The 20,772-nt window shown below is 33.5% G+C and overlaps 1 protein-coding gene across 2 annotated transcripts in view; it reads right to left on the bottom strand.

Annotated features, from left to right (window-relative positions):
* Nucleotides 1-11,885, bottom strand: part of LOC128994592 (ras-related protein Rab-3) — a 28,490-nt gene extending 16,605 nt beyond the window's left edge. Inside the window, exon 1 of one of the 2 annotated variants that reach the window (XM_054419250.1) lies at nt 11,786-11,885. In XM_054419250.1, the coding sequence (XP_054275225.1) occupies nt 11,786-11,824 (39 nt within the window). In that variant the 5' untranslated portion in view covers nt 11,825-11,885. Of the gene's footprint in view, nt 1-2,515; nt 2,628-11,785 lie in introns of those variants that run through there. The other variant, XM_054419251.1, reaches the window with a different exon arrangement.
* Nucleotides 11,886-20,772: the final 8,887 nt, after the last annotated feature.

The raw sequence follows: 20,772 nt of genomic DNA on the forward strand, positions 1-20,772 counted from the left end.
CATTATTTGAAAAACTATGTTACAAAAACAAATAGTGAAAAGTAACTACAAAAAAACTACTTCTAACTTTGTTTTCAATAATTTGATAATAGAAACAAGCTTTTGTTTAGCAAGTGATTCGTTTCTTCGATTGTGTTAGTACTATTATACTATCGATATGTCACACTATTTACAATAAGGCAACAGTAAACTAACTCGATTAAACGACCTATACATAATTTCGTTACATGCGATTGGTTACAATTGAAATTTACAACCGAGTATCAGCTGATTTTTACTCCCTAGGGGCTAAAAACGATTTTTACTCTCCAATTTAGACCCGCAACGCATATATTGAAAACGGCTGTTTTTGCTGCAGCATGATGAAAAAAAATATTCTATTTATCGTTTAGATTTTGATACTACGATTTTAGTGGCTGTTATGAACATAAAAGATGATATTTTAATCTTTTTGACTTGTTTTTAAGGTAGATTTCTAATTAAGGGTTGCAACGTGAAGAGCGGTCAAAATCAAGGGCATTTGAACATAACATTTGTTATTAAGGGTTCCATGCTTGCTATTGAGTGTCTTGTTATCGAGGTTCTACTGCAGTTGTAATTTCAGATCGGCACTAATAAAAGAATGATTCAGGACGAACGAGAATTTCACATACCAAGACAACAACAGCTCACTGTTGTGGGTTGTAATATTAGGTAATTGTAGGAAAAGAATATTGTAGCATACTCATAACTTACTCGAAAACAAGTGGGCACAATGGGGCTGAAACGGATATTTGCACCCAAAACTCAAATAGGCTAGGTCAATTATTTTGCCGAATCACAATACTTTTTCCAAATTACTATGTATAGTATAGTGAGAGATATAAAAATACACACTTAGATTGAATTTAAGCACTTGAGGATGGAAAACAATGCGTTGGTAATGTGATTACAGTTTAACATCAGGTATTGTTTATTTAATTCCAAAGAGGTAATGTAAATATGATAACGAACAGCTGTTAAACCGTCAGATAAAATTAATTACAATCTCCCTTTTATTCCTTCAAGTATCCAGCCTTCCAGTTATGCCAAACATTTTAAGAATATAGAAATACCAGAAATACAGATACAAGAAATAGTTGAAGTATCAACAAGTTTTAAGCTGGATATTAAAGAAGAATTCACCATCTACAAAGCTAAAAAAACTCGACCCATGTAACATTCTAAATGATCAGACTTCTTTCATGTCAAATATTATATTTGGTGTATTGACAAGTTACAAATCAAAGAAGTATAAAATAAGAAGAACAAAACAAACTGAAATACAGGTGGCACTGGAGTGAAGAAGAAACATTATGATTCAGTCAGTTTTATTTAGTCAGTGGCAGTGATAGACAGTGACTGTACAGTTTTCATTAGCTTTACAGTTTTAGTTATCAATTTTAATTATTTTCTCAACATGCCAAGTTTCAACTTAGTGGGTTAATAGTATTATTTTAGAACTGGTTGGATCTTGAATATGACAATTAGGACATTTCCTTCGCGGAAGTGAAACTGTAGTCAAAGATAAACTGAACATTTATTTGAAAAACCTCACGGGTTTCATACAAGCACATACGTTTTGACTCACAAACACTATATTAACATATTGAAAATGAGTTTTAGGTGCTAGGCCTAGGCATTTTCTTTTTAGAACGAAAGTTCTTCTAAATGTAACGTAAGTTTGTATAGCAGTGCTGAATTAGAGTGTTTGCTCTTTTAAAACTGTCCATGTATAAGTTATTGATTTTAGTATTTTATATGTACCAATTACTATTTTCATCAACGTTGGTTTACTATCAAAGTGATCTGCAAATCATTTGGTATGGTTCCCCTTTTGAACTTGTGATATTTTAAAGACAATTCCATACTCAATGTTATACAAATAGTAAAAACATGTAAATTCAAGAGTTTATGCGAAAAACATTGAGCGATTAACAATTCATTCACTGGTTAAGAAATATATATATATTCCCGAATACATCATCGTAATTTCGATTCCACTTCGCACTCGTTTAGGAAGCTATCAAAGAATTTCTGAGCTGGTATCTCACATTTTGGAGGTTGTTGAAAAATTAAAAGACGACGCCTAACTGTCAATTGCTGTTAAAACTGACCACTTGTACACGAATATACTCAAAGTTTCCAATACGGTCCAAAGTGAAATCTGCTTCATTGGCTAAGGCGAAGGCTTATCAGATCGCCCAATAACTTCTCCATCATTGGTGACCCGACTGAACCGCATGTTCTAAACCCATATCCTAAAGGTCCACTAACAATGGATTGGGATTCGAACAAAATAAATACTTTATTTCCTTCGAAAATACTTATTAAATACCAATCCATCACAAAAACCGATAATTTCTCAGATACCTACTCGATACGGACGAGAAGGGATGGGTCCGACTCCGCTACGAGTACAGTCACCCCCAAAAGTGTGTACACCACTGGGTATCTTGCACTGTGACAACTAGATGCAACGATATGTCAATCTTACCTTTATCTAATGAAGGTGAATTAAACGTAATGTGCAGAAGTCATTCAGAGGAACCCCCGAGCAATGGCGTCCCGACGCACTAGCGAAACCTACAGAGCGTCGCGACAACCTGATATTGATTGTGGGCGTCCATTCACAACCCCCTTCGAGAGTAGCGGGTATTCGATATATCGATCGATTGGTATCGATGAGTAATCGATTGTGACGATGGATGTACAGTAAACATTTTTGTTAGTGTCAAAGTTGTGGTCAAAGTGCTACTGGTGGTTAACTATAAAGGTGCGCTACTATAACTCAGAAAAGCTCTGTTCTGAAAGACGCTGTTCCGAAACAAATACCTCACTAAGGCAGTGCTCCGAAAATAAATCCTCTCAAAGGCAGTGCTCCAAAAATAAAGCCTCTCAAAGGCAGTGCTCCAAAAATAAAGCCTCTCAAAGGCAGTGCTCCGAAAACAAAGCATCTCCAAAGGCAGTGCTCCGAAAAGAAAGCATCCCAAAGGTAGTGCCATAGATGAAGTAATATAATTCTTCATCTATGGTAGTGCTTCGAAAAGAAAGCCTCAACACTAAGGCAGTGCACTAATGGTGTCGCTCCCTAAAAACACGTCACTCAGGCACTGGTCCGAAAATGTGTTACGGAGTAGTAACTCTTAGATCTGCCTTCTTGATGCTTGGATCTCAACTAGCAGGGTAATTTCATGTCATATCTGTTGTTATTATAGTAAATAAACTGATAGAACAAATAATATTAAAACATTAGCACACTATGGGACTTAATCGACAACTCAATAAAAAACTGGAAACGGTTGTATTAAATAGGGGTGTCTACTTCAGTATCCAATTTCCCATGGATTAGAAGCCGATTTGTATATACTTGAACGATTTCAGTAGGTAACATTTATTTATATAAAGTGGGGCGTCACAAAGTGAGCTTACTTCATTGGATATGTTTTTGGCAGCACTCAAATCTACGACTAACACTTAACTGTCGAACAATCAATACAGCCGTTTTATGGATAAGAGTATTTGCAGTGATGAATAAAATAGTTGAATAATAAAACTAGCATGTTAGACAAATACGAAAATCTACTGTCCTTCAATTACGAAAGAGTTTTATAACATTACCTTGAACATTATAATATTATACATTATAAACACATATATATTACATATATATTCAAAATTACAATAAATTGGATGGCGTGATTCAATTTCAATTCAAAAGAAACTGTTATCAAGGCTAAATACTCTAGCTGTCATCTACTGATAAACTTTATTGCAGGTTAATAGAAGAAATAATCAGAATACTCATTAAAGAAATAATTTTGAATTTTATTTGCACTGGGTATAGGCCCTTCGGGTTTTGTCGTCAAAATAATTGGTACGTTCGTTTTATACTGTAATTTAATTTTGTTACCCAAGAATATCAAACTAAGGCGTTCAAACAACGTCATAACGTCACCAAGATAAACTGTGTCAAGTTTTAATATCATGTTACCTTAAACGAACAATGCTCTCCTTATCCAATATTTCTGACTTTGTAGAGTGAGAAAAACTCAATAATATTTTACTATTTTTTACAAAATCTACATTTTTTACTTTTCCTTGGACCATAGACTTTTATTTCTTTTACGCATTGAGCACATTAGAGATTCTTGATTCTAGTGGTTCCAAGCGTGGGACTTCGGTTCCAGGGGTACCGGGTTCAAATCCCGCCAAATCACCAATGTAAGTGTTTTGATTTTCTGTGTGTTTCGTCACCAGTATGGCAACCTACAAGGCCCATGTATTTTTTTTATTAATTTTTTAGCCTATCTATATCTTTAAAAGAGGAACTATGTATGTATATATATGTGTATATACGTTATGGACTCCGAAACCGCTCGACAGATTGTAATGAAACTTTCAGGCATTATTAAACATCTTTCAAGGATGGTTCGAGTGAAATTTGGTGCAGATCCGTCAAAAGGGCTCTGCCCCAGAGGGTTTTAAGTGGGCCAATGTCAGACTTTTTGATCTAGAATGTTTACAAATAAATATAATTCAAAAGTAGATGTTTACTTTCACCAACTGTTTTGTACGTTTGGGTTTGAATAACTACAACATTCTGTATTAGCATTAGTCATGATTTGAAATAGTACCACAGTGTTTCTACAGATTGCAGCACAGAAAACTATTTTACTTTTGAATAAGTCCAAATGTATTAAACCCCAATCGCAGCACACCTGTGCACTTAACAACGTTTAAATTCTCCAATGTTAAATATTAAAACATAAAAACCTTTATAAAAGTACTGTATTATAAACAATAAAAGGGATGACTTTTTTAAATGTATGACAACAGCTAATTTGCAACCAAAAGGTGAGTGAGCGTAGCGAACGAACATCAACCTGGAGGCAAGTAAGCGTAGCGAACGAGCTAACCTGAAAACAAGTGAGCGCAGCGAACGATTTCCAACCTGAAGGTGAGTGAGCGTAGCGAACGAACTTCAACCAGGACGTGATTGAGCCATACGAATACTTATGAAGTTAAGCGGGGCAAAGCCCGCGGGTACAGCTAGTTTTAATTTAAAAGGGATTCTACACATATACAGGAAAATATCTTTCTAACAGTATACGTATTTTTCTCTGTGATGCACACGAGCTGAGAATAAAGATTGTCAAGAAACATGCTTGCCTATTAATATATAGGATTTTATTTATTTATTTCACGCATAAAACTACCTGAAAATTCTGATACAGCGTTTACAAGTGTACGGTACTGAATGCGATATTACCACCGACTAATCGATTACTCGATTATTCGACTACTCGAATACTCGGTGCGTGGGCTCGTAGGCTGTTATATTTACTACACCCTGCACTCACCATTGCAGCTGAGGTGACGAAGGCCGATAATATATCGTACCGCGTTGTCTGTGGTCAAAATTGACCGTAGATGATTTGTTTGTCTCCCAGTCTAGGGCTGTGGGCCAAATTTCAACTCGAGAATAAAATACAGCGGTAATAATGTCATAGTGAGGCTTCAGTGATTCTATAATTTCCTGTTTGGCAACTAATTTCAACTAGCTTCACTTCACTCCGAGATCTTCCACCTTCATCATAGATAATTATTTATTGCACGAATAAATTGACTGTTAGTAAAATTAAATACATCAATTTAACAGTTAACTTTAAGATTTTTTGTTTTATCTTGTAAAATACACGTCTAACTTGCAATACAAACTACGTTTTGAATATTTGTTTGATTCAAAGCCGAATAATTCATTATTCACAGTCTTCCTTGAGTAAAAATTTATTATATAACACACGTCACTTATTCATCTCTTCTTGTTCAAACAACACACGAATGGCAATTGTCGATTGGGTTGATTTGCATTTTTGTATATTGACAGAGTTTTTATCATTCCAAATTCATTTTAAGTTTCACGAACAGTTCAACTTTTACATAGCGTAAGATAACTAAATCACGTAACCAGACTTAAAGAATATCGTATTTCAGTAGTTATAATTTCACTGGATGAATTGATTTTTTGATGATTTTTTACTAGGTTGACTTAGGCATATAAATAATTTAAATATTTGAATAATATATTTATATCTTAACGAGTCAAAACTGAATAATACCAAGTAAAATAATTCCAGTAAATTAATTAAGTAGCGGTAGGCCAGGTAAAGTACAACTATAATCCAACATCCATACTTAACTATCCATAACTGATTCATTCAGCCAAACAATTATAACTCGTAAAACCATATATATTTCATATCTACTTTTATTATGTTTGCACCAAAACCAAATCGATGTAAAATTACGTTTAAATGCTACGGAACTTCAGTTTTAACATTATAACACTTACACGCTAAAAAATGTTACTGACAAATAGTTCTGGAATGTAAATAGTTCATGCTGTTGACAAATTACATTATTTACTTTTTCCGTGAGCAGAAACTTTGAAATCTATATGCGAGTTGACGCGATATGTTTTGCATAAGAGTGGAATGTGTCTAAAGTATTCCCTTGGCTAGATCCCTGAGGCTCTTGTTAAAGATGTAACAGCTAACATTTGCAAACTATTTAATAATCAAATAATTGAACAGTATTATGAGACAATAAATTACTTGAGAGTGCGAACTGTTAAGCAATATATTTAAAAAATCACTTTAGTTTAATATTTTCATATGTGTATCAGCGCAAGTTTTCACTGATTACTTGAATTAAAGAAAGATACGTGTAAAATAAAATAAGCCTCACAATTGAATTTTGTTTCGATATGCGTAACTATTAACATTGACTATACAACGTATGCAATTAAAGTAGTAAATGCTATTATGTATAAAAAAAACAAACTTCCTCATTCACGTTCTCTTCCAGTTGCAAACTCAAAGCACGAGTTTAACTGCAATAGCTAAGCACCTTACTTTACAACCAAGTGCAAAGGAAAGTACCTCTGTTAGTATTAAGATGCAGACTAAGAATTGTCCATTCGTCAATTTCTCCTTTGTTTCATTATTCTATTTTGTTTTAGTGTCTCCATTTCTGCGTTTCTTAGTTTTTTAATTTCTTAACTTTTTAGTTTTTTTTAAATTTTGTATTTCTTTATTCATTTTTATTTGTCTCCATTTCTCTAAAGTCCATTTGTCCGTTCGTACATTTTGTTTTTCTATGTTTATTCATTACCTGTCCATTCCTCTATTTTTTTAATTTCTGCTGCAATTCTTAATTCCTCTATTCCCTCATTTTCCATTTATCCTCTTCTAGATTCCTCAGTTTGCTTAATTTGTCCTTCAGTGAATTAGTCCGTTCATTAATTTATCAACATGGCCTGTTACTTCGATCGATTATCTATTCTATTTTCTTACTAGTGTGTTCAGTTTACTTAATTTTCCTTCTTTGAGTTTTTTATTCGACGCACACTATAGGCTACATTTTTTTATGAAAACACCTGGCTCTAAATAATGTCCACATCGTGTTAAACAATAACCAATGTTGCACTCTGTAAAAGGTTTGTGTCCAGGGAAGTTGCAGATCGATATTTGAGATGTGGAAATATATGTCTCTTTCAGAACAAAGTGCTAGAATAACAAGTCTGAAACCGTCACCACCCCCAACCCCAACATAAGCCACCCCCTCCCCCCACCCACCCTCTGACAAACTGTGGAGCCGTGATCCCTGCTACTTGCGGGGGTGAACTGTTTAAATACTACAACTAGGTCAAAGGGATGCAAAGTGAAAAAGTAATTCCATACAACTTTTGCATATAATTTGCCTTATTACCTTTTTTTCTCGAGACAAAATGGGACTGGATAACCGGATGAACAATTTTTCCTCTTTAAATTGGACCTTGAAAATAGTATTTTTAGACTGATACTTGTATGCAAAACTTTCTTAAATGGAAATTGCAATATGAAATAAATAAATTTTGGTGGGTTGGAAACACAAAATCGGTGTAAAATGTTTTTAGAGCGAAAGTAAGGTGTTGTTCTTTCCTGCAACTGTTGCTTTCTTTGCTTGATTTTGTCAGGGATCTTGTAATTTTCAAGGCCGGAAACGAGTATTACATATTACTACAGTATATATACCACTAATACTAGAACAGGCTGTAACTAGAAGCACAATCCGTAAATTCCTTCTAGTAAATAAAAGAGAAACGTTTGGTTGAATCAGCGCACTCCAAACGTCAACACAAAACACACGCTTTCGATTTTTCAATCTGATGAAAAGTACACTTGAACTATCCAAAGTCAATGCCCGTATCGCGCAAGGAAAATAAGTAGAACACAATCAAAAGCAGAATAGAACGGATGTCTAGTGATAAGGAACGCGCCGGGTAGTTACCGTTGATAAGGAACTGCTAACCTATTTGTGGTACAAACTTTCAGTTACGTATTTAGAAACATTCTTTGCCCTGAATTTTCAAACGTAAATATTTAGTTTAAAACATTTTGTGACTCTCTAAATACTAAAATGACAGAGAGATAGTGAAGAGTGAGTTTTCACTTTTCTAACGGATAGATTCATAATTACCTACGTTAAAAATACGCCAACTGTTTAGAAAGTAAACGTTCTAAATTTAAAAAAACAAAGGGACGAAAATAGATTATATTGAAACATACATTTTTAGCCGAACTTTTTCGGCTATGTTTTAGTATTAGAGACCACAATCAGTGAAGAGCTGCTAGCTCGGTGGTTATTGTGATCATCTATCAAAATTCGCAAGAAATTAAAATCATAATTAATGTAAAAGAAACCAACAGTTACAAAACACAACACAGACAGTATTGATGGAAAATAAACTCAAAAAGACCTAGAAAATAACGATCACAACTCGTTTTTTATAGCAACGATGATCGCCAATGGATGTTTTATTAATTTAAATATGTTAAAAACAAAAGTAAATCAAATATAGGTTTTTTTTGAAAATAACTTCAATAGTTAATTCAACTTATATTCTATTGTTTCCCCTACTATTGCCGTCTTGCTTTTAAATTAACATCAACAATATTTGTCAAGATATGAAATCAAGGTCATCCAGCAAAACATTGATTTAAACTACACCTAAGTAACACGTTTATTGTGACTAATGTATTCATTATATTCTAACCATGTTTCCATTGTGTTATAGTCGTAACTGGAACAAATGGGTTCAATATTACGTTACAATATTTATCGTTTAGTTATCCTACCCATAATTCAACTAGAGTGAGGTATTTTGAACTCTCGCTCTCATATAAAATATACTCAAAAACACGGTGTTGAATTACTAAAATGCTGTAAACAACGTAATTATAATTTTATTTCATTTTTAAAATATAAAAATTACCAAATATCTGTTGTGTTATGAAATAAAAGTTATAAGTATTCGATGTTCTTCGTATAGTACAAAGAGAACTCGTCCATATTTTAAAATTATTTCTAGTGGTGCTGTAAAAGTTATTAGTGTATTTAGGTAAAAAAAAATCTACATATTTGATAATGCTACATTTACAATTTTTTTTATTGTTAACAATATTTCAATATTATCTATGCCTTTTTTACACATTTTATGCTGTTCATTTTATTAATTAATTTGTTTAAACACTGTTGTTCATCACTCATTTAAATTGATAAATAACTTTCTTAATTAAAATATATCACCTAATGCCGTTATTCTTTTACCTGTGTTCCAATGCTGGAATTATTTATTTATTTTATTTTTAAGTTGTCCTTTTTATTTTTCTTACTATTATATCCCTTTTGTCCTGTTACTCCTTTTATCCCTTTCCTTTATAAAAATATATATTGTGCAAACATATCTATCTCCACCCCACGCAGTAAATAAAACATGATCGGAATTTTTTCAATTTTCTGTTTATATTTCGTTGTTATTTCACCAGCTTGGCACCCCATAAGGCCCAAGTATTTTTTTTATGCAAAAATTAATTTGTTGTGCTTATTTTTCAGCCAAATTTGATTTACAGGTATTATGCACATCTAGGCAATTAAATATCTTTCTCTCATTATGCGTAGATTTTCCCTGTAATGTGCGATGTGCACAAGCTGAGAAAAAGTTTTAAAAACATTCTTGCCTACCAATATATTGGTAAAAAAACCATTAAATGCAAAATTGAAACAATTTGATTACAGGTGTTTCAGACAGATATTGGTTTTCTTTTCTCCAGTCACACGACTGGACCAATGCCAGGTTGCACTGTATTACACTCTTTGTAAGCATGTGGTGGAGATACTGCAGAATGAATTGGTTCATTGACCATGGGTTTCATGAACGTTTAATATCCCCGCTGCAGCAAACCTGCAGACTAAGCGAATTTCCATTTGTCTGGATTGATTTTAAATTAATCTATTAAATTAACATTCACGTTTAACGAGTACCTAGGTTAGCTGCTAGAGCGCTAATAAGTATGTGTGTGTGTTTTTTATATCAATAGCTTAGTATGAAATAAATAAATCCGCCAAGTTTGATCAAAATATATCCATAAACAAGCCAACTACAACATTTTACAATATTCGATATTTGATCATTTATGTGGATGGATTTAAAATAACCTTTTACTTCCATGCAATTTTTGAGGGCAGATTAAAAACGTTAAAAATCAATGATATTCCAAAACAAAATTCCAAATCATTAAGCTTTCTTGAAAACATCATTGCACGATTGTTTATAGCTCTAAAATTAAATTCCGTTATCAGGTGAGCCTTGCTGCTTGGCTGGGCTCAATAATTTCAAGATCTCTTATAAAGTCTTGTAGAGGGGTGGAGACCCTAAAACCTTTGACTGCTTCACTCAACCCCATAATACTTCCTGTATATTATAAGGGCCAGCGAAACGAACTTCACTACATATACTAATTGCTTGTCACACATTTAGCCATTAAAGGCTTCTATTTATGTTTTGTAGTTAGCATATCTTTAAATAGTATCATTATGTCACTTTCAGAAGGATTTAAGTGGTACTTTTCAATGATTTTAATTTTGTGTACTTGTAGCTGTTTTCTGAATGTTCATAAAATAATGAAACTGCATACTATCTGTAGAGATTGACCATGAACAAACTAATTACTACACCAATGCTGGTTAATAGTTGAACCATGCTGTTTTCATATTGTTATATTATAATTGAGACCTAGATACAGCCGCCGCATATTTTAATTTGAATATAGAAGAGTGTAAAATGGAGTGGGGTTACCTTGTGTAGCTTAGTTACTGACTTAAATCAGCTGATTCTTGAACCAGGATCTTTATTTATCCCAATAATAAAGGCCAGCTGGGTTCAGTTTCGAACCATCAAAACTTTTCTCTCAATTTAATATATGACATTCTGATTGTTTACTTTTCTCTACTCATCTCAAGGATATTGACAAGGAATTTAAATTTTCTTCAGTTACCTGATTTGTCTTCTTAAAATAAAAATAAACACCCAAAAGGTTACTTGATCTATTTGTTTTCTAAAAAAAAGACGTACCGGTACAAGAGGTAATAACAGTGTATGTACAAGGACAAACGCTTTTAATGTAAAGTTTTCGTTTCCAAAACCCTTATTATATTTATTTATTTATTTTGTATATGCTCGGGATTGAAAATCTCCCTCTCAAAACTAAGTCCATAATAGTAACCCACTGCTAACAACATATCCATTATTTGTTTAATCACTCAATAATCTATACTAGTATTTGTTTACAGCAGTTGTGAATCACTGTTGATCATTATTAAATTTTACATAATCAAACAGTGATCAAATTTTCAAAACAATTAAATTGAGACTCGGACTCACCATGTAAGGTATCCATGCATGCCATGCAGTGATGCTCATCACACAAGTCTAAGGTAGGCAGAACACATCACTACACAGCTGTTCATAGCACCACTGCCACATGCTCACTGACTATCACTACCAGTGATAACAGCCTTGAACATATGTGTGTGTGTGTCACACATATGCGGCCCAGACGCTGGTATACATCTCATTGGCGTATCTGTATCACTGTTGTTGCATTGCATTGTTCTTAGGTAAAAATTGGCAAAATATTGTACGCCCGCCCGTTGACTTTGAAACGGAATTAGATAACTTCTTGAACAGCTAGCGTTGTATGTTTTGGTGCTATATTATAGTTTTCAACAACTCATTGATATCTCCACTCCTAAACTGTAATGGTTCATCCTAAGGACCAGCTATCACATATTTGTATTCAAACCGATAATTGTTCAAGAGCCTCTCATAGTATTATTCAAATTATATTCTCTCTTTACGATACGATGCTGGTTGAAGAGACATTATGCTATAGTTTACAAAAAAAGTATTTCTTTCAGTCTAAATTTTCAGTTTAACGTTGTTGTTTTGTTTACATGGATGGTAGAACACCCAGCTGTCCGAGTCTCAATTCTTCTAGGTTAATCTATATATATAAAATACAATATATGTATGTTTGTTTGTCCTTTATGGACTCCAAAACCGCTCGACAGATTGTAATGAAACCAAATTTGCAACCAAAAGGTAAATGAGTGTAGCGATCAAACTTCAACCTGGAGGCAAGTCAGCGTAGCAAACGAGCTAACCTGAAGGCAAGTGAGTGCAGCGAACAAGCTCCAACCTAAAGGTGAGTAAGCGTAGCAAGCCTAGCTGTGAACAACATTGTACAGTTCATTTGTATGCCGATGATTCACAACAGCACTTGTCTTATGAGCCATCCCAGATGCGAGCTTCACTCAATTTCATAAACTCTGATCTAGAAAAAATCCTATGGTGGTCAGAGGCAAATGGGCTGAAACTCAATACTGGCAAGTGTACTGTGTGCATACGGCGCCACGTGACTTGGTGCAGTCCCTCAGCAAGACAGGAGTGAGTGTTGTGCTCAACGGTGAGTCCTTGACCTTGTGTGACAAGTCAAAGACTCTTGGCGTTGTGCTTGATAACAGCCTCACCTTCTCTGACCATGTCACGCATGCTTCGCAGCGCGCGTTAGGAAGGCTGAGAGGGATGTACAGGTTCAGAAGTCCTGCAGAGCTGCGCATCATGCAGTCACTGGTTCTGTCAGTGTTTACATATTGTCTCCCTGCTTATGGAAACAGCATCTCTGGAGAAGACATGTACCAAATGCAAAAACTGCAAAATTCTGCAATTCATTTCATTTTTGGGCTCAAAAGATTTGAACATGTCAGATTAATTATGGGGTTAATTAAGAATGATGTGTGAATGTGCCTTTTTGTCGAAGGACGTCGTGAGCGGCAAGGAAGCTGCCGCGGAGTTGAGTTGCCGGTCGATGGTAGAACGGTAGAATGTCCTCAAGACGAAGGCACAACACTTGACACTATCTTCGTATGTTGATGTCTTGATCTTGATGTCGGAATAACGCACGTCTAAAGTCCATAAGGTCCAAAATGAGCGCTCACAAAATATTGTTACTACGCGACCGCGGTAGACCGGAAAGGGAGGATTCACTGCTAAACTGACTTTACACTGGTTTATAAGAAATACATTTAATTTTAAGAGATGAAAATGTTATAAATACTGTATAAAGGGGCCACGGACTTCTCCGAGTGGCAATAATAGAGAATTAATAAGAGGGAAAGCCGCGATGGCAGAGAGAATTAATTATGTCAAAGTGACATGTGTTATGTAAATCCCGGCAACCGACAGAATGGGCAAGCCTTCCGATGCGACGCTAAAACTTCGCAAAAATATCCTTCTGCCAAGTTCACCAATGGGCATTGTGCTGACCCCACTAAGATGAATTACAAACCCCTACTCTCTCTCTGTGGGCGGCATATACAAATGCATAAATTATGATATAGTACAAGAAATTGCAGGATTATGACGTGCTGCATGGTGCACAAGGCTCTTGTCCTACAGGAGCCACAGTACCTTCTTGAGAGTCTCTCTTTCCGGGAGGAGGTCTCTCAGCGCAGTACCCGTTATGGAGGTCTCCAGCTTCACTTTCCAAGAGTGAGGCTTGAGTTTGGAAGGAGAAGCTTATCATACTTCAGCCCAAAGCTGTACAACGAACTCAATTTCAAAATTGGCATTCCATAAATCCTGAAAAGCTGCTTATACCAACTCCGGAAGATTATTGTCCACGGACAAGGTTGAATGCTTTTGGAAACCACATAATTCACCAGAAGCTCATATGGCAGAAGAGGAATTCCTCCACAACAAATAAAAAGTGTTGAAAGATAAAGGTATACAGTGTGTAAATTAAGTATGGAAACAAATCTGTATTTTTAAAACCGAAATAGATAGAAATATTCTATTTGTGGCAATAATAGTTAACAAAGATTCCGCAATTTTTCACATGAAAAATATTTTTTTACCCCCCTAACAGGGTAGGTGGTAGGGGGTGACTTATTTTTTTCAAATAGCAACCCCTATTGAGTGACCCCTCATTTTGAAGGGTTTGTCAAAAGAAACACAATGACGCAAATCCGAGGTGAATATCTCACTCCTAGCTAACATGGCGGATATTCCAAAATGGGCTTTTTTTTACAAAAATTAAATTTTTCATTACCCACCATTTAGGCTAGGGGTGAAATATCTACCTCGGGTTTGCGTCATTCTTTTTCTTTTAACAAACCCTTCAAAATGAGGGGTCACTCAATAGGGGTTGTTGTTGAAAAAAATAAGTCACTCCCACCCCCTACCCTGTTAAAGGGGTTGAAAAAATATTGTTGATTAAAAAAATTGCGGAACCTATGTCAACAATCAATTCCACAAACAGAATATTTCTATCTATTTCGGTTTAAAAAATACAGATTTCTTTCCATTATTTGTGAAATTGGTGCTTTTCACGTACAATAAATCAAATTTTGGAATATCCGCCATTTGGGCTAGGAGTGAGATATTCACCTCGGATTTGCGTCATTGTGTTTCTTTTGACAAACTCTTCAAAATGAGGGGTCACTCAATAGGGGTTGCTATTTGAAAAAAATAAGTCACCCCCTACCACCTACCCTGTTAGGGGGGTAAAAAATATTTTTCATGTGAAAAATTGCGGAATCTTTGTTAACTATTATTGCCACAAATAGAATATTTCTATCTATTTCGGTTTTAAAAATACAGATTTGTTTCCATACTTAATTTACACACTGTATAGAGGTGAGTAAGGTAAAAAAAATACAGTAATCACACAATCTTAAAATTGCAATGTCTTATTTTATTTAATTACAAACAAATTTAAAACTAATCAAAGTACAAATCACACTAACATAACATTCATAAAAAAAAACTAAATAAAACTAGATTATGTAAATATCACCAGTAAAATAATATCAACATGATAATAGTTTTTGTTGGATGATAAAAAACAGATTTTTAGATTAAATTGATGAGAGAATAGTTTTATAAAATTCATAATCAGTACAATTGTCTTAGTCATGAAGAGAATACTTAAAATAATCATGATTAAGAGAGCCTCCCATCTGAACCAATAAAACTATCTGAAATTGCATTGATTACAGCAATTGAGCAATTATATTTTAAAATGTGTGGGTCATTAATGTATTTCGAAGCCTTGATTGATTGTTAGAAGAAAATTCTAAGTAATCTTTTTAAAAATGGGAGCTTCATTTGACTATCACAATTATTTTCAAAGTTTAAATTATAAACATAGCTGCTGTGTCAGCAAATTTTGTATTAGATAACCAATTCTACGCCTAAAAAACTTACACAAAAATTTTACAACACAAAACAGCCAATGATTGTACTTACACCTCCCAAATACTAATCATAATTATGTAGTAAAAAAGTCAATAAAGCATATTAATTTTGTCCATCCATTTCATGTATGTCTGCAAACATATTATGGATAAATAAAAAAAACTCATAAATACCAGATTATTCAAAAACAATAATTCATTACTGGAACAAAAAAAAATGAGAAAAAATAATACTGCAAATAACAAACTGAGGGTATACAAAAAAATACTTATACTTTCTCCCTCTCAACTATATAAGCATTTACAGCTATGTGAGCAGTTAACGGTATAAAGAACATTTTCAAAACACCCACAAATATCACTTGGAAAGCCACTGTTTTGACTAAAGAGAACAGGGCACCAAAATGAAAATTTGCACTCAATACTCAATACTTTTTATCCTATCACTACTTACTCCACAAATGAACATAAAGAGGAAGAAAGTAATGGAAAAATCATTAAAAACCTTTTGTCACAATCCCACAAAAATACTTCACGTCCAGCATTTCTAACGTAAAAATACCACTATTGTAAAATATACAAAATGACACGCCTACATTCAATCTAAACTAGTATGACTACGAAGCAAAAACCTACTCAACTATGTTAGAATATGATACACTTCAATGGAGTAGATTAAACACACTTCGGAAAAAAAACATAAAAAATTGAAGTTTTACAATAGTTAAACGTAAAAAAATAAATACAAAGCGGATGATATAGAAATTTTATTAGATAAGCCCTGAGTGAAAACCTTGAGAATTGCACTTATGGCAACAAACACTGGCTGTTAACGGACAACACTTGTAACTGACTGTTTGTAAACGTGAGGTAAATACTAAATATATTTGGACTATGGACCAACCTGAGCATGTAAAAGTACAGTAGAACCTCAACAATAATCAAACTATTTTTCATCACTGATTTTTATTGTTTTCAGAATCTCTTATGTTAATACGTGAGGGCTGTTTATTGTGAACGAAACTCCTTCGTTATTTCTGGACCGATTTTAACGTCTTATCCTTAAGAGCACAAGACGCTCTCAAAGGTCATATTTTCCTATAAGAATTATATTGAAAACAAATTTAAAAACAAAGTCAGCTGTATATAAAAAAACTCACCAGTTTTTTGGGAGTAAATATTGATGTTTGTAATATTTAGGAGGTTATAGACAAATCTAAACAGTCAATCAGTTTTGTTTGAAGAACAGAAAATTTCTGGAGCTTAAAGGAGAAATATTGAACAGGAGGAGGAGACAATTAATAGGAAATCTTATATGTATATGAGAAGAGTAGAGGAGAGGCCTGGTCTCACAGTAAGGAATCCAAGTACACAATCACTTGGGGAGATGAATCATTTTTGCCAGTTATGCTAAGCAACTTATTTTGGAAGTAAAAAAACCATGAAGAATATACACATCATGTTGTCACAGTGGTAAAGTAAACCTACCTAAAGTCAGATCAAATAAATACATGCAAGAAATGTTTACTGGTAACAGCTTTAAGAGTCTTCCGTAGTGGAAGCCATGTTGGATTTCTTCCCCATAAGAACAATGTTAAAATTGCATCATTTGTGGACACGTAACGGCGTTATTTGTTAAGATATAGCTTTGAAATTTATAATTTGTATTTTGAACATAATAGACTCGTGACTGAGGTTTTTGAATTTCAAAAATCCGTTTTCATTTCCTTTCAATAATTAGCTTAATTTTAAGCTAATTAATAATCAATTATTCATTATAAAAATTAAAAATTGTGAAATAAAAAACGCCAATCTCTAGAGGACCGCAACTTCTTAAATTTAACTCCTTATCCATAATTATATGACAATTTGCTGATGAGATATTTGGACCCAAAGTTAACATTGTTCTTATGGGGAAGAAATCCAACATGGCTTCCACTACGGAAGACTCTTAAGTCGGGAAATATTTGTAGAAAACACTAAAAAATAAGGCCGGTCCAAAAAATGCTAAAATATTTTTACAAGAAGCGTTTATTATTTCAAAGTGCTATTAAATAGCGTGAGTATTTCAATTAGTTGCATAAGCATTTAGTTGGGACTTTTAAACTCATCGAAAATTATTACTGTTATTACTATAGTTTTAAAATAACTTCTGTATAATACCAGTACTTGACAATTGCTCAATTTCGAGCAACAGGTACACTAGTTAATAAGGAATTTTGCAACTGCATTGAAGAAAAATAAGAAGTCCAAATCACGATTCAGGTATTAACATTGCCAATTTCAATTGGGGAGCTTGATGGTCTAGTGGTAGAGCGTGAGACTTCGGTCCCTGGGGTACTGGGTTCAAATCCTGCCAAATCACCAATGGATTTTATCTAATAATGCCGCAACCCCTAGATCTAGCCTGAAGTTATGTGAAAAACGATCCAGAGCTAGAGTCCTGGGGCAAAAAACCCCAACTTAGATGGGGACACTAACTAGATAAGTATTTTAACCCAAATATGAGTAAAGGATGAGTTTAGAATAAATTGGCATATATTTCTTGTGTAAATTTGTTACTGTTTAAGATCAGCTGTTTAATTATCCAGGACCATTTATTAAAACCCCAATGATCCAGGATCTAAATACTCTTAGGGTTTTTCTTGGATTTCTCTTGCTTTAATATACACAAATATTATACACTATATATATATATATATATATATATATATATATATATATATATGCTTTAATATACATAGTGACAGACGTTTTTGGGGTCTGGGGGTTTAGTGAAAGCTCGAGTTTTTACTCTTGGCACACAAGGACATAAAAGGACCAACGACTTTTCAAATACTGCAAAGAGTTTTTACCAATTTATATATTACAATACAACTACTTAAACTTGCATTATACAATTAACTAAGTTTTATTATTTTACTTCACAACCAGCATATATTATGATCCCATGACGGATTACATTTGAGGTTCTACTGTACTGACTAAACAAACCTACAAGTCTAATAGACATACTGTAACAATAACAAAATAAATTCACCAGAAGGAGTGTAATCGCTGGCAAGCAAATAACTGGAACACAACCTTACGTTAACATTCACTTTGTACAAAATATATTTGTTTCAGTTAATATTTAGTACAATATTCTACGGACAAATTGTCATGTTACGACCCTGTTAAACTTATTGCCTGCTTTAACATACCTAGAACTAAATCAGCTGCAATGCAAGCAAAGCTACCATTTCATGCCTATATCTAGGTCTACTTATAGAAAAATACTGCGATACACGGGGATATTGTATTGAAAAATATATCGATTGTTATTTTACACAGCTAAATTATATACAATTCTAATTTAAACAGAAAAGAACATTTTTACACCACATAATGAGCATTTTTTAAGAGCACGTGATTTTTATTGAAAATATCATTTCTGGTAATTTTACACACAAGTCACAAACAATTTAAGTAACTAGTCTTATAAGTATGAGTGAATTTAAATATAATAGAGAAATACGGTACCATAAATACTGTAAATAAATTAAATAAATAACAAAAAATAGTTGAAATTTGTAAATACAGCACTATAAGTATTAAATAAACAGGTATAAAGTAAACAATGTTCACAGAAGGAACAGTAATACTGATTTTGAAGTTTGTTTCAACAAATTTGTCTAGCACATATAAAAAAAATAAATATTACCTCATCTAGAAGATACATTATTTGTAATAATTTAATTTAACATATAAACAGGACACAAATAGAACAATAGCCCACAATCCCTGAGATATAAAAGCTGGGCTATGATAGTTACCAATAAATAAATAGCATAATATTCTAATAAATTAAAGTCACCAATAAAATGGTGTGTCATGTGGGATGAAAGACAAAAAATTACCCTGTAAATTTGAAAACTACTAAAATATCAAACAATTTGTTACTTTAAAAAACTTCTGAGAAAAATAAAAGTAACTATTGAAAATTGTAGCCAAACTATTGCAGACTTGACTCGGCTAATTGTAGTTATATCATTGGTACAAACAAACTGTTCCTCCCAAAATGTACCTTGTGTGAGGTACAATGAACTTCAACCCCAATTGGCTTGCCTAAGTTTCTATGTAAACCGGTTCAATCCATTACAATAAACAATAAATCGTCAAAGGGGACAAATTATTGAGCCGAAGTGTCTGACTAAAAAGCAAACGTAATAAAATAGTTTTTGCTGTATGAATTTCTTATAAATTCCCAGACAAAAAACTAGCAAAAATAAAACAGGGTTCAAAAGGGCTGAAATTGAAATAATTTAATTTCATAATCTTGAATTGTTATTTGTTGATTGCATTTATTTTATTATAGAGTAGCCTATAAACATCTTGAACGCTACAATTTATATTTCATGGTATTGGTCTGACAATAACTACACTAATTCAAAATATTCAACCAATATTATTGCAAAAATAAGATCAATGGTTTTAAACTGATGTTACACGGCACATTTTCTATCGGAAAAAAACATACTTATTGGTTGTACACTATTGTACGGAGCTGTGGTAACGAGCATTTTGGTATTTTGTATCACTATTCAAAATAGCAAACAGCAAGTTAGCAGCAACTGCGACAACGTGTGTGAATAATAAGTGTGGAGCAGATCTTTACAAGCATTCTAGAGCTTTGTTGCTGACTAAGACCAGCTGTTTTATCCTACAATTTTATAAAAAGCCCAATGATCAAGGCCAGCTGGCTCCAGTTTCAAACCCATCAAAAAGATGCTAACTTTTCTTACGATTGAACCGGCAACCTTATGATTACTAGTCAAGCATTATAACCACCCAGCTAGCAACACAGCCTGTACAACCAATATTCCCAAAGATCATTGATATAAAAAACTACCACAAAACAAACAACTAAATTTTTTTATAGTCCGTAACAGTGAGCAATTATGTAAATCAGTATACAAAATACAGCAATACTAGCACATCTTTCTCATATATTGAGCATTTAATAGACACACAATATAAGCTAATGCCCAAAATGTATAAACCGTTGATATGGCACGTGGCGGTCGAGTGATCACAGGAGTCTACAGAGTTTCCACTCGCGTGATCAAAAAT

Source organism: Macrosteles quadrilineatus, unplaced genomic scaffold (genome assembly GCF_028750875.1).
Source record: "Macrosteles quadrilineatus isolate MER2022 unplaced genomic scaffold, UCM_ALF_1.0 Scaffold_5__1_contigs__length_97177068, whole genome shotgun sequence".
NCBI classification, from domain to species: Eukaryota; Metazoa; Arthropoda; class Insecta; order Hemiptera; family Cicadellidae; genus Macrosteles; species Macrosteles quadrilineatus.